Source organism: Gavia stellata, chromosome 5 (assembly GCF_030936135.1).
Source record: "Gavia stellata isolate bGavSte3 chromosome 5, bGavSte3.hap2, whole genome shotgun sequence".
Taxonomy (NCBI): domain Eukaryota; kingdom Metazoa; phylum Chordata; class Aves; order Gaviiformes; family Gaviidae; genus Gavia; species Gavia stellata.
The window spans coordinates 55,524,254-55,539,617 of NC_082598.1; the positions used below are offsets into that span (position 1 = coordinate 55,524,254).

A 15,364-nucleotide genomic window follows, 5' to 3' on the forward strand; every position below is an offset into this window, starting at 1 on the left:
GTGTCATTATCTAAGCTGAACCTTCAGCACTCTGTGTATCAAAGGCTGCTCTTAAAAAACAAAAAAACAAAAACAAAAAGATGCTGTAAACTGTGGAAAGAGCGCACTTCACATGCAATGCTGATCTACCATTCTGAACAGTTGATTTTCAGGGAGTTTTTGTCCTCCTCTTTCTTTGCAAATCAGTGGTACGTTATAAGACTTGAGAAGCGGCCTTACGTGAACTGCTCACCAATGCTCCAGTACAACAAACCACCTGTTTTATTCTGTCCTTTATTTTTTTCTGAGAAGACTGCAGTTACTTTTCTTGGGTTCGGCAGTTGAAAGCCAGCTGGGTTTTTTACACATAATGACACACACAGGCAAACATGCTTACCGCTTTGCAGTGTTTGTTTTCCTCCAGAGAGCACACCACTGGGCAGCATTCCTGTTGGAGTCAAACCTTTCAGCGTCAGCACGCTTTCACTCTCTTCTCTGCAGAAGGAAAAAAAAAAAAACCCAGAAGACATTTTAGACACCTTAAGCTCCACCTGCCCTGCAATGATTTGGTTACCTCCAATCTCCTTACCAGGACAGACTGAACCCAGTGATAACACCAGCCCCAGTGCAGGTCCCCTCCCTGCTGTGTCTGTTCTCCTTTGCACCACACCATACCCAGACTCTCACTATAGTTAAAACTATAACCTACATCTATGAAACAACCTATGACATACGTTTGAATATATATACATAAAACCACAAACTTGACAGGAGGAGGACCAAAGGAGCAGTTATTGCCAACAATACATTTAAGTGTCTTACACTGTGTGGTCCAAAATCAACAGAAATTGTTGTTTTGCTTTTGTCTACACTAGCAGTCAGGTGCATTATTTATTAATTATCATCAGCCGCTTAAAAAAAAGGCAGCTAAAAGCTCATTAAAATTAATAAACACTTTCACCCTTACTAGCACTGTTCTTAATAGTTTTGTATGCTAAAAACGATAATGGATTAAAGAAAAATGTTTTAGGAAACCTAAATATGTTTTGTCGGTCTCCAAATACTTACAGTTTTTAATATATGGCAAGAGGAATACAACACCTCTATCCAGACAAGCCGTTAAATACAGCTTTCTGTGAGCACTGTAATACTGTCTGTGATGACATACTTTCTCAGCAGCAAAATTGACCCCAATTCTTTAAGAAAAACCTATTTTGAAGATCTTTACTTTGAAATAGATAATGACATTAAGCTGGAGGAAGCAAGCACGAAGACAGAATTTAATTCCACATTCACTTGAGGATAATGTGGTTTTGTCTATCAAAACTGTCTCTCAGCAATTCTACTACTAACAATTTTCTTTAGACCTACGTGCCCTGAATTACTTATTTCAAACAACTCTTGTTTACCTACTATATATACTCTTCAAGTTCTATTTTTAGTTTGAAAATTATTCTCCTTGTACACACTTTCCTTTGTGTAATAGTCAAAATTAAAATTGTGACCGTATACCTTGCAAGTTTCATAAGCAATTAGAACTAATGCAACAGGCAAATATTTCCAGAATTAACACAGTATTTTCATCATCAGGAGTTACACACTTAAGTTTTTGCTTTCTCTCGACAATTTACCTCTGCAAGCAAATGCATAATCTGCATTTTCAATTCAGTCCATTTAATCTCTTTTTGTTTTTTTTTAATTAAACCGCAATGGCACTTTTAGCTTCACCTTCATAGGATAAGTTTATTCACTGTATTTTTATTATCTTTAAACCGCATATTCCCAAGAAACCTCTGTATCACAAATTTTGAGATTTTTTAGCCTTCAGTGTTCCTTATTTTCTTTTTGACGTCCTTTACTTCCATTTTTTAAAAAAGGAAAATAACTGATCAAATATTTTATTTACCTCCCTCCTGTCTAAATGTATCCAAAGAAAAGTCAGACTTGGGAAACAAACTCAGAGAGAGGCAATGACAGGGAATTGTGAGGTCTTCCGCTGAGCTTAAGCCAATCTCTCTATGATGGCTCTTCTTAGCAAAGCTCATTTAGAACCTTTGAAACTCAGTACAGCACTATTTTGATATCTAAATTTGAGACTAAAGCAGCTGAAATGATCTTGGTTTTACATTCAGGTTACATCCTTAAGGGAAGTGGCCACTCCAGCTCAGAGAAGAGATGTTTGACTGAGTCCTTTGAAGGTGCTCAGACCAGGAGCTGATCATTCGGAAATGCTTTTCAAGAATTAGTGAAATAATTTTCATGAAACAGCAATGACTGCTGAAATCCTAAGCTATGAGGCTCATGCATATCCCTTTAAACAGGGCACACGCAAGAATTACACTGTACCCTTCTTCCATCCCTGAAACCATTGAAAGGCTCCTGTCTCCGAGTTCCCTCTGCAAAAGTCATTGACGTATGGGTGATGTCAATCATCTGCAGGTTATCAAAGCCCAAATATATCAGCTGAGCATCCAATTTCAGGCCTTTCTATATATTTAACTCCGGGTTTCTGTTATATTAATCCTATACTTCAAAAGGTGCTCTGCAACAAAATACAGCAGACCCAGAAGCTGCAGTTGAAGGTTATGGGAGAAAGCCAGGTTTCCCAAACTTTGTTTGCTCAACTATCATCAGAGAAAAATAATCGTGCTGTTTTATGAAGGTGGTGGCAATGTCAGCTTCAGGCTCTCTGCCAGACTTGGTACAAAGGAGCAGGTGGAAGCATTTCATTGCTCCCCCGTCTTGTTTAGGGAAAAGGCATGATGCCAACTTTTCTTTTTTTTTATGGGTACCACTTTGAAGTAGCTTGAGCATCACTAGTAATTCACATGTAACACTTTGGGAACCCCAGGTACAAAGTTCTCCATCTCAGTATGCTATTTAAAGCTATGCTGCTACAATCTGCAGCACGTGGGCGAACTGCTGTGCCCATACGAAGCCCCACTGACAAGCTGCCCACTGCCTGCACGCTGCAGAAGCCTCAAATCAAGCATGTTTGAGTTTCATCTGAAATTGAATGTATTCTTCAAGTAACTATTTTTATTTCCTCTTTTTATACCAATCGCACAATCATACCAATACAGTTTTTAAAAATGCCTTGATTTTCCACTACCCATAACAGCCATAAACTGACTACAGCAGAGTAACATACAATTGCCTGAGAAAAAAATCCCTCTGCTGAAAGTAGGGAGAACTGTATTTCCTATATTTAGACTTCAGCACAGCACAGCATGTTTTCTCTTCTGCTCAGAGATATCAAACGGAGAGTCCTAAACATGGGGTAGCAATTAGTTACTCGTGTTCATGTGTTTGGGGGAGCGCAGCCCAAGTTGCCGTTGTCTGCACAATGATTTCCTGGATTTTTAGTTAAATGACCCTAAAGCTTTCATCTTTAATCATCTTTACTCACGGCTGTAGCAACAACTGTGGGTGACAAAGTGGGACAGTTGGCTTCCTTTTTAATAAGACATGATGTGGAACAAACCCTTTCTCCACAGTTAACTCTTGCCTCGCAGTGGCTAAGAGTTAATTAGTACACCTGGGGAGCAGAAGTCTTTAAAAAAGGGTAATTGCAATTTTCTTTGCTGATGTCTTTTGTTTGTTTGTCAGTTTTATGTTCAGCAAAAGCCCTGAGGAAGAAGATTATTCAGAGCCATAATAAACAGCAATATTGTATAAATAAAACAATCTTTAAAAGGTTCCAGTAAAACTCAGTTGGATGGTATATTAAAATATCAAATTTGCTGTTTGATTAACAGTAGAGTGCTCTAAGTAACCATTCAAAGATGTCCTTTAACATGAAAAAAATCTGAAACAACAAAAAACCTTACCTTAACACTGAGAAAACTCTTGCCATTTTTCCTATTGCTCTTATCTTGTTCCTTATAACCTCCTTTCGAGCAGCAGCTGTTGCTCCTATGCAAAATACATTAAAAACAGTTACAGGGATTTGTGAACAATACATCACTATTCTGAACTCTAAATACAAAACCCACCATATTAATGCCACAGTTTGCCAAACTAAGCCACATTTGTAGTCAAAACAAAAAATACTTTTTTGTTATTTACAGCTCAAGACTGATCATTTTTGAAAAATCTAGTTATTAGTACCTTTAGAGATGTAATCCTTTTCCTGCTACACATTAAAGCTGCATGTTTTTCCATCAACATATGCTTCTTTTCCATTTCAAAAACATTTTCAGAGACCACACTCTTTTAAAAACACGTTTCTTAGAAAATAGTCAAAATGCCAAAAAGATATTCAACATGAACAGTGCCCAAACCACGAAAAAAAGAGTGAAAAGTTAAACAACAATGGAGTTAAAATCTATTTCATAATCCTATCATTTTAATTGAAAAACAGTCACGTTTCATTCAATTTTCTAAAAAAAGTGATTGGGTTAAGCTTAAGGTCAAGTGGGTCCGGTTAGGGTTTTCCCATCCCTAGTTAAAAAGTATTTAAACAGCTATAAAACCTAAAGGCAGAGTCCTGAAAACCAGCGTGAAATGGTGGGGATTCTATTGGCTGGCAGCGGTTAAGAGAGTTCCACAGATGCAACTTTATTCTCATCACTGCTATGGCCTGCTCAAAATTACAATTACTTTGAAATTTGTGAACTCACACAATAATCTGCCTTAAAAAACATATGCTGGAACAGAGACTACAGTTCAGATAAGTTTGCATGTGTACTCGTTACTTGGATGTCATCAAAACCTAGAATATTATCTGTCCATCCAAGAGAGAACCACCTGAATGGGAAAAGCAAATAGCACTAAGTTATCAGAACGAGGAATTTTTTTTAATAAGGACCACCCACGTCCCCAAGAAAATGCCACGTTATACCAAGTAAACCAGTTTCACTTAATTCTCACAATCATAACCACATACATCATGAAGATTTCTCCCAAAGGTTTCTGAATGAAAGGTAATCTTGGCTCTATGGATGCTGCCTGGCAACTCCTGCCTCGGAGGTTCAAGAGTGCGACCTGCAAACCGCTACATTAAGATAATGCTTCCTTCTTTGCTCCTCCAGAATTCAAGGTCAAAAATGAAAATTTCTATTTTCAATTCCTAGCAAATCAATCCATTTCATAAAGTGGAGTCCATCACGGAAGCTAAAATAGCAGAAAGGGTCAAAAATGAGGGAGTTGGCTCTGGCAGCAGAGGGGACAGCCCCGGGGAGCCGAGGCAGCGGTAGAGCACTGGGCAGAGGACCAAGGCATTGCCGAATGTGGGTGATGGATGCAAGAGGTGAAAACCTGCAGAAGACAGCCACGGGGCCTTGCCATGCAGCCCTTCCTTCGCTGTATTAGGAGCGCAAAGTGACTTCAGCCAAACAGGCTCATAACCAAACGCAGGCTCTGCTGAACCCAATGGTGAAAGTCCCATCTGCTTCAGCGGTGCCAGCATTTCACAGGCTGCTCCTCCCCTCTGCGGTCCCAGCTGCTCTGGGCAGTGCTACAGACGTCCAGTGCTGCCACGCAGGAGATTTGCTGGGTACTTCTCGGAGCCGACTCTCAGATAATTCTCAGTTTCTGTTTTCTCCAGGCATCTCTGCTGATGGCAGCCCCATGACTCTACTATCAGGCACTGTCACCTTTCCTACTGCAGATTTATCAACTACAATTAAACTCGCAACAGTTTGGGATTACAGCTGGAAACACAAGCATTGCTTCGTGTTATTTACTAGATGACTAGGTGGCCTGGCTGATACCCTGGCATTTGAGGTGAAAAGGATGTACATTTTTTTGCCTGTACTTGAATTTCAAAACAAATAGCCACCCTTTGCAAAAAACATTTCAAAACTGAAAATAAACTCAACACATAAGTCCTAGAGCTGTTCAAAAGAAAGCTAAGTAACCATAGGAACAAATATCACAGATGACGACATTAAAACTGACGATGAATTTCACTGCAACTTCAAACACTGTGGTCAAGATCAAGTTTAACCCCAAACAGTACAAGGGGTGAGTTTGATAAAGTGGGAGCTTGACAGCCACGCACAGGGAATCCTGCAGAGCTGCTTGTGGGGTCGTGTGTCCCTGACCAGCCCGTGTACAAACCGGTCCACACGAGCCACCTCGTACGTGCCCACAGCTAACAATCTGCATGCCCAAATCACAGAATCATGGAATGGTTTGGGTTGGAAGGGACCTTAAAGATCATCTAGTGCCAACACGGCTGCCATGGGCAGGGACACCTTCCACCAGACCAGGCTGCTCAAAGCCCCGTCCAACCCGGCCTTGGACACTGCCAGGGTTGGGGCACCCACAGCTTCTCTGGGCAACCTGTTCCACTGCCTCACCACCATCCTAATACCTAATCTAAATCTACCCTCTTTCAGCTTAAAGCCATTACCCCTTGTCCTATCACTTCATGCCTGTATTGGGTTTGCGTGACAAGGTTTTGGTAGTGGGGGGGCTACAGGGGTGGCTTCTGTGAGAAGCTTCTAGAAGCTTCCCCCATGTCTGACAGAGCCAATGCCAGCCGGCTCCAAGTCGGACCCGCTGCTGGCCAAGGCCGAGCCCATCAGCGACAGTGGTAGCGCCTCTGGGATAAAGTATTTAAGAAAGGGGAAAAACAACTGCGCAATGGCAGCCGGAGAAGAGAGGAGTACGAATATGTGAGAAAAGCAACTCTGCAGACCCCAAGGTCAGTGAAGAAGGAGGGGGAGGAGGTGCTCCAGGCACCAGAGCAGAGATTCCCCGGCAGCCCCTGGTGAAGACCATGGTGAGGCAGGCTGTGCCCTGCAGCCCAGGGAGGTCCACGGTGGAGCAGATATCCACCTGCAGCCCATGGAGGACCCCATGCAGGAGCAGGTGGATGCCTGAAGGAGGCTGTGACCCCATGGGAAGCCCATGCTGGAGCAGGCTCCTGGCAGGACCTGTGGTCCCACGGAGAGAGGAGCCCACGCTGGAGCAGGTTTGCTGGCAGGACTTGTGACCCCGTGGGAGACCCACACTGGAGCAGTCTGTTCCTGAAGGACTGCACCCCGTGGAAGGGACCCGTGCTGGGGCAGTTTGTGAAGAATTGTAGCCCATGGGAAGGACCCACGTTGGAAAAATTCGTGGAGAACTGTCTCCCATGGGAAGGACCCCACGCTGGAGCAGGGGAAGAGTGTGAGGAGGAAGGAGTAGCAGAAACAACGTGTGATGAACTGACCGCAACCCCCATTACCTGTACCCCTGTGCCACTTGGGGGGAGGAAGTAGAGAAAAATCGGGAGTGAAGTTGAGCCTGGGAAGAAGGGAGGGGTGGGGGAAGGTGTTTTTTAATATTTGGTTTTATTTCTCATTATCCTACTCTGATTTTGATTGGTAATAAATTAATTTCCCCAAGTCGAGTCTGTTTTGCCTGTGACAGTAATGGTGAGGGATCTCCCTGTCCTTATCTCGACCCATAAGCCTTTTGTTATATTTTCTATCCCTGTCCAGTTGAGGAAGGGGAGTGATGGAGCAGCTTTGGTGGGCACCTGGTGTCCAGCCAGGGTCAACCCACCACAATGCCCTTGTAAAAAGTCCCTCTCCGGCTTTCTTGTAGGTCCCCTTCGGGTACTGGAAGGCTGCTAGAAGGTCTCCCCTGAGACTTCTACTCCAGGCTGAACAACCCCAAATCTCTCAGCCTGTCTTCATGGGAGAGGAGTCCCAGCCCTCTGATCATCTTCATGGCCCTCCTCTGGACTCACTCCAACAGATTGATAACAGGTTTGTTATCAACAAATGTTGATAACTGTATGCTTACATACTGGGATATGTTCATACGTCTGCTGAGGAGCATAAACTAGATGTCTTACAATCATGCGTGCTACTTTTGAACTCATCCGTCGTTTGGGACACCTATTAAATGCATTATTTCCAGGCATTTCTAACTGTCCTCCTAGACTGTCTTGAAATGATGAGCCTGTATCTTGAAGTACAAACTGAAAGAAACTATGCTCAGAATGATGGCTTTCAAGTCTCCCACATATAAAGATAAAAATATAAAGATAAAAATATAAAGAAAAGATATAAAAAATATAAAGATATAGTCTTAGGCATAAATGTCTAATTCTTGACAACAAAGAGTGGGAGAAATGGCTGTAATTCAGCTCTAACGGAATTAAATCTATTTGTAACAGCTTAATAAAAGATTTAAATTAAACAGTAATGATTCAGCTGGGTTCTTCAGGAAGTAGAGGGGTACATTCCTGCCTCAATTACTGTGATCTCAGAGTTGTACTCTCAAGATACACAAGACATGGTTTTCATCCTTTTTTACCCTGAAAGCACTTAAACACAATTTGTCTTCTTTTTTTCCCCCCAAGTGTCACTATTGCTACTTGTTTATGCAAACCCACACTGTTCTAGTTGTTCGTATATTTGACCTTTTTCAGTCACTGTTTAACTTCCAGAAGAGTTGAGAACTGAAAACTGGAAATATAATTTATGACCAAAGTGAAATACAATGCCCTACACTTAAATATAAAATAAGAAAGGAAAAAAATCTTAATCATAAAACACAACAGGCTCAAAGGGAGTATTTTGCTTCTCATCAATACACATAAAAGGTTACTAAAAACACACTTAAAAGATTTCCTAACTTGTAACAGAGCTGCGAAAATGACTTAAAGTAGTCTCTGTTTACTAAATATTAGTAATGATTTTATTTATCCTATTTATTTTTTAAAACATTATTTGCTAAATAATGTACCTGATATTCACAATGTTTTATTGCCGTGTTAGTTTTGACTGAATACTACAAACCTGATATAGTATTTGGATTCCCTAACTATTTATACATAAATCTTAGACTCACATTTCACATGTGAATACTCCAGTTTAGCATTCTGAAAGTCATTACTGCAAATCCTTATGAATTAATTCAGCTACACTTAAGCATACACTTATGTGAAAGTAAATGAGTCATAACCTGAGAACTGTCTTTGGGTAAAAGGGTTAATTTTAGCCTTTGCAAACATTGCCTGATAGCCTCTTAAGTTTTTACTTTTCTTTCAATATCTAAACAAACCCTATGTGCATGAAGGAACTTAAAAAAAAATCATGAATACAGCCAAGTTTAAAATTGGAGTGGAAAAATTATTTGGGAGGTAAAATAAAAGCATTGAATCTTACTCCAGTAATTTAACAAGTTCTTTTGGATTTTGGATTTGTACCATCCAAACACAGATTTTGCAAGCTGGATATGTAGCACTTACGTGAAATGTAATTTAGACTTTCAGATTAAGAAGCAGAACAATGAAAAAAAAGACTATAAACTCTGAAAATATTCTGAGATGTAGGATTGAACAGACAGAAAAACAATACTGAGTAAAAAAGCCGAACACAAATCTCTCACTAATATCCTAATGTATTATATATTATCTAATTAAGCATTAGGAAAATTAATGAAACTTAAACCTTCCAACTTATTGAATACCTTTCTTCTGTGCACAAATGGGATCTTCTTATGAATTCCAAAGGGGGGGAAAGAAAAAGATCAGTGATGTTTGTAGAATGAAAATAAAAAATAATACAGAACATTTGAAAACATCAATGGAAACGCAATGTTTAAGTAAAGTCTGGAAAACAGAAAAGAAACAAATTAGGCAGGGAACATCCAAAAGGAAAGAAACAGATTGAGAACAATGGTGAAAAAAGGAAAAAACGTTTTCAGCTTAAAGCCTTGTTAGTAGGTTTTGCAGGAAACCAACATGCAGGCAGAAGACCAGCAGCGAAGCTCAGCCTCGGTGTTACCACCTCTTGAACGCACATTTTCTCCTACATTATTACAGCTGCTTTGATAAAGCTCAACCATTTCTCAAAAGCAGCCCCCCCCCATTTATTTGGGGTGTGCCTGCCTGATGACACCTCTTTTCTCAGAGAAATCAAGACAATTCTTCCAGTTTATTTACGTCTGATATCTGAAAGAATAGCTTACTATCGTAGACATGTCTGCTGCTTCTACCAAAATGTGTGCTATCTACCACACGCATGCATTTGTTAAAATAGTCCAGCGGATTACAGTTATCAAACCCAAACACCACCATGGTACAAGGTACTGCATTTTAAAATCAGCTCTATTTTGAGAGCAAGACAAGTGCAGCACTCGGTGCCCAGGCACAACTGCACCGTGACCCGTGTTTTGGGGGCACTGGTTACCTACTGCATGCTGCTAGGTTGGTCCAGAGGCAGAGCACACCAACATGCCGTAGTATGGCTCACACGAAAAATGCTTGGGGCATGGAAACAGCCATACCTGGCCAAATAAATGAATAAATAAATAAAAAGATCACATTAAAATGCCCCTCTGCCACCAACTCACAGAGATACGTACGCATTGCAGCCCAACCTTGCTGGTTTGGAGGAAGAACAAACACAAAACAGTGGGAAAACCCCTCCATTTCTCTCCTAGTTAAAAGTTAACTCACTGAAAAGCTAAGACTCTCTCATCCACCCAGGCAGTATTATGAACACCCTTATCGAGGCATTGGTAAGTAAGTAACTGAGACCTAATGACGGGGCCTTTGCTTTTGCTCAGTCTCTGTGTTAGTTGGTGCAGAGCTTGCCCCAGGGGCAGTCATTGCACTGAAGAGCTGTGGCAAATTCCGGATGCCCCTGTTCACAGCAGAACTGGGGTTTGATCAGCAGGAGACATTTGACTTGGTAATTCTCTTTAGGCTCAGACTACAGCACTGTACTGGGGAAGCTGTACTTGAACCGAGGAATAAATGCTGCAGCTAGCACTGCGACAGCAGCTTTTCCAGGAGAAGGCTGTGAGCTACAATGTGGAAGGTAATGCACAAATTAATGCAGGTAATTTAGGAGTGTCTTTATGCCAAACCATGATAGAGATGCAGACAAAGCAAGTAGTGCATTTGTGTGAAGTTGTGTATTACATTACTGCAGCCTTTAAATTAGCAGCTTAGTTTTTCAATCAAATGCATGAGGCCAGAAACGTTACTAATTAAAACAAAACAGGACTCTGACTATATGCTGGCTGGGTAGAAGTATTTGCAGCTCCTGTTGCTAAGCGATATGTTTGATGCACAAACCATACAGCACACAAGCTAATATTCACCCAAGACATTTTTTGCTGGGTCAGATTATATTGCAACCACCATAGCAAACAGGGAAGAGAAAGTACAGCAAGAGGAAACTATCAGAGAGAAGAAAACTTGACTTATCATACCCTCTCATTTTTAAAGCAAGCGAAATCAAAAGGCCAATACAGGCCTTTTGGGAGGGAGATATGGGCTAAAGGGCACTACAATTGCTATTTAGGCTTTCTCCCACCAAGCATACACAGAAACTGCCTACAACAAATTGATCAGCTCCCCATGATGTGTCTCCTTAAAAAAAAAAAACAAAAAAAGGAGGGGGGAAAAAGCCCCAGGAATACATGCTGTTCAGCATCCTGCTCATGGCTAGATGCAACATGCATGGCTCGGAACAAATAACGATAATACTAAAAGGGCTCACAGGAACACCATGCAGTGACGTCAGGCAATACTGATGGGGCTTTGTTTTGAAGGGGGAAGTGAGAGGGGAAGGCAGAAGGCAAGAAAGTGTAAGAGAAGATAACAAATGAATGATCAGCGCAAACCATAGTGATGGATCATTCTCATTACATGTGGGAACCCAGGTCAGGGCATGTTCAAACTGCAAGGAGAGAAAGGAAATCAGCAGCAAGCCCTGAAAATTACTGATGATGCAAAAATAAGCGATGATTTTAAAGAATCATTCCATCAAACAAAATGCATCTGCTCTTGCAGATATCAGGCATTTCCTTCTATGGGAAATACTGCTAAAGAAAAATGTCAGTGGGTGAATAGGACTGTACTACTGCAGTCCTCCAAGGAAGATGGACAGAAATTACTGAAGAAGAATAGTGAAAACGTTGAACCACTACAAGACTGTCAATATACAGCCCTTACAGAAACAGTTTTAAGCTGATAATCATTCCAGTCTGCTTGATCGAGAACACAAATGAAATATATCTTGCAGTTTCTCCCCCAAAAGGCAAGGCTCTAAGGAAAAAAAAAAAAAAAGAAAAGAGAGGGGACTCAACTATCTCTGAGAGAAAGAGGATTTTCCTTTGTTGTACAGATAATAAACCAGAATGCACCACGAAATCATTAAAGGTATCAGCCTCTATTTACATTTAAATCAACCCACAAATTTACTTTTATGCTTGGATCCTTCAGAGTCTCTTCCATGTGTACGATCCCCACGAGCCCACTGCTTCCAGTGGGCTGGAGGTAAGAGCGTGCACCCATGGCAAGCAGCAGCACCAGCGCAACAGATCCCATTTTACAGCTCTAAGGGGATTATCCAGGAAAGCAGACACGAACATATGCCAGCTCTGGTTTTAACCACACATGCTAAAAAAGACAACATGTCTAATATCTTCCTTAACATAATGTTTTACACAGAGAAAGCATTCATACAGAAAAAATCTGAAAGCAGATTTAGACAAGAGTATTAGCATTCCGGTACCAGGAATGGTTTAATTATTCCTCATCTGGAAATGTTAACACTGTTAGATATCGTTATGCAGTAGACACACATGCAAGCCCAGAGGATTTCAGCCTGCCTCCCTGCTTAGACACCTGCAATGCTGCAAACTCCATGTCTGGAGGAGTGCCGTGGAAAAACTCCCGGGGAGAAGGCGGGGGGGTTCACCCTCCTCCCGGAAAAAACGCAGTAGATGCAGAGCCCTCCGGCAGCCAGAGAGGGCTGCTGTCTCTGAAGACCCGACGCCTCGTCATTTCTGACTCCGCTTTTGAAAACGTGCTCCTCAACTGTAACTACGGCATGGGACCGCCGACGCAGTAAAATTTTAGAAAAGGACTACAGGCATTGGACAACCTAAGCTCAATGGAAGTTTATCGTACAACTTTAAAAGAAAGCATTAGGCCAATGCTGAATTAATTTAAAAATCCTTCCCATAAAGCCTTTGCTTTGGCATTGCATTCACGGGGATTTCAGCCTGTGCTTAAGTGCTTTCTTGAGCCAATGATTTTAAGCACATGGTTTTGTTGCTACTGTATTTAATTTGACAGTTTTTACTCATTGTATGCCTCCGTACTGTTTCACACACTGCTTTAATTACACAGTAGCTACTTATTTAAATTTCATGAGAAAAAAATTGGGCACAATATTCAAACAGGTGTTTTCTTCTCTCCAGTGATTACTGGTTTCAGTAAATTCAGTCTTTGTCCCAAGTCCTGCAAGATAATTGTTCACGTTCACACTCTGTGGCGGATGCAGAACAGGGAATTCCATCTGGCTTTTCGGAGTAAAATCAAAGCGCTACCATCCATACCCTTCTCCATCGCAAAGGAAACATTTGTCAAAACCCGTGATCTAGCTTCCTCTTCCAAAGATTAAAAATAAAGACTTTGAGAGAGAAGTTTAATTATTAATCACAGCTTCATTAAATATTTGTCTTATTTGAAAGTTCTTCATTCTCCCTGTTCATTCATTCTACCTACAAACATCTTGAGAAGATTTGGCAGTGCTAGATTTTTCCAGGTTCTTTTTTAATTTTTTAGTATTGCTGTTCTTTTCCTAGATTATTTTTTTTTTAAACACCGAAAGGGATGCATAGGATTTTTTTTCAGTTTTAGTCAATTGAGAAGGGACATTCTGGAGACCAGCAATTTACTCTTGCACAGCCTAACAGAAAATAATGTCTAATAAAATAAATTAACTTCTAAGAATCCCCAAATTGTAAGATATAAAGTATCATTTACAGTCAAACCAACAGGTACAAGGCAACTTATCATCATAAAAACTCCAACCCAAATGACAACAGAAGCGACCATTCCTCTCTTCTTAGCAGAAATGTCAAGTCAGAACATTCTCTATGTGTGTTTGCACATTTATTTTCATTCATTCTATTGCTTCTCAAAGCCTTTTAGATTAAAAGATGCAACTAATGAAATATTTCCAGTACAAGTCTTCCCAAGTTGCGGTACTGATGTTTTGGAAGGAGCTTTGCAGGAAGCTTATTTCATTGTAGGAAGATCATTTCATTAATATAATTAAACTTTCTATGGGAATCCCTGCGATCTTATGCATGAAGTCAACATCTGACCCCTTCATGAGAACAAAACCCAGATTTCATGGAGGGAAATGCTTTTTTTTTTTTTAAAAAAAAAACAAACAAACAAAAAAAAACCCAAAAAGAATGAGACCAAGGAAAGGGTTAGAACAGGGCAGAAGATCCATTAATTCCTTCCAAAGCATGCAGTAAGCAAATCCACTGGAGTCTAGTACAACAGTTGCTGTCAGCAGCACAGAACTTAAATGGGACTCAGAAAATTATCCCAGGGTTAGTAAATAAACTTTTAAAGTAGTGTCAAGGCAAACAATCTCAACCAAGGGCAGGAGACTCTTACCATCAAACCCATCTTCCTCTGTCCCCAATTCATCATCTGAGCAGATGTTCAGCACGTTTACCAGCATCTCTGTCACTAAAATGAAAAACAAATGCAAAATGTTGATATATAGCTTCCACGGTCTGTCAGAGAGCGAAGTCTAGCTGTAGTAGTGTTAATGAAAATTCAGTACAGAAACGGCACCCACCTTTTAAACAACATGACCTTGTTTTACGCATGTAGTAATATAAGCTTGAAGTGTCTTGTGTAGTTAATAAGTAGTACAGGTTTCTATAAAATTTTTTCCAAATATAACAAATAGATCTTAAAAAAAATAGTATGTTTACAATCTCTCTTTTTGTAATTATCAATGAACTAGGTAACTTTTGTTTTCTCCCCCTCAATACATTTTTGCCTTTCACTCAACTTGGACAACCGAGCTGACCACTCTCCTCTTGCTGCTACGTTGCAGTAGGATTTTATTTCCCTGCTCAGCAAATGGAATGATGTTCCAATTGAAAAAGTTACAACAAGAGGGATCACAGAATATTTATTTATTTATCCAGTTTTAGGACACTGTACTTTCAGTTCAATAGAACATTAACCCTTGTAAGATGTCGACAAAGGGGCAGTGTCCCTTGAAATCCAGGATAGACAGACCAGATGATCGTTGTAGGTGCCGTCCAGCCAGAATTATTCTATATTCAACAGGAACATCATTATAGATGAATTCAGAATATATTCAGCTTGCGTACTTCGCAACACAGAAGGGTCAGCCTCAGGCTACCTCTAACCTGGTCCCAGCTCTTTCTGGAAAGGCAAGAGCGAGACACTGTTGGCTGTAAGAACAGCCAAAAAAACCCCAGCAAAAATCACACCCAAGGAAATGTAATTCAGAGATCAAAAAAGCCAAAGTTATGAGGCAAAATGTGAATTCATTAGCAGATTGAGAAAAACTCCACTACATCTACATGTAGTAAGCATCATTAAAAGGGTTACCAGGCATGTCTAGTCTTGCACTAGCTA

General features: G+C 40.6%; 1 protein-coding gene across 1 annotated transcript in view; it reads right to left on the reverse strand.

Annotated features, from left to right (window-relative positions):
• Positions 1–15,364, reverse strand: part of PPP3CA (protein phosphatase 3 catalytic subunit alpha) — a 192,022-nt gene that overhangs the window by 5,933 nt on the left and 170,725 nt on the right. Inside the window, exons 10-12 of the mRNA XM_059817411.1 lie at positions 14,360–14,434; positions 3,810–3,894; positions 377–474 (exon numbers count right to left, since the gene is read on the reverse strand). Coding sequence (XP_059673394.1) covers positions 377–474; positions 3,810–3,894; positions 14,360–14,434 — 258 coding nt within the window. The remainder of the gene's footprint in view (positions 1–376; positions 475–3,809; positions 3,895–14,359; positions 14,435–15,364) is intronic.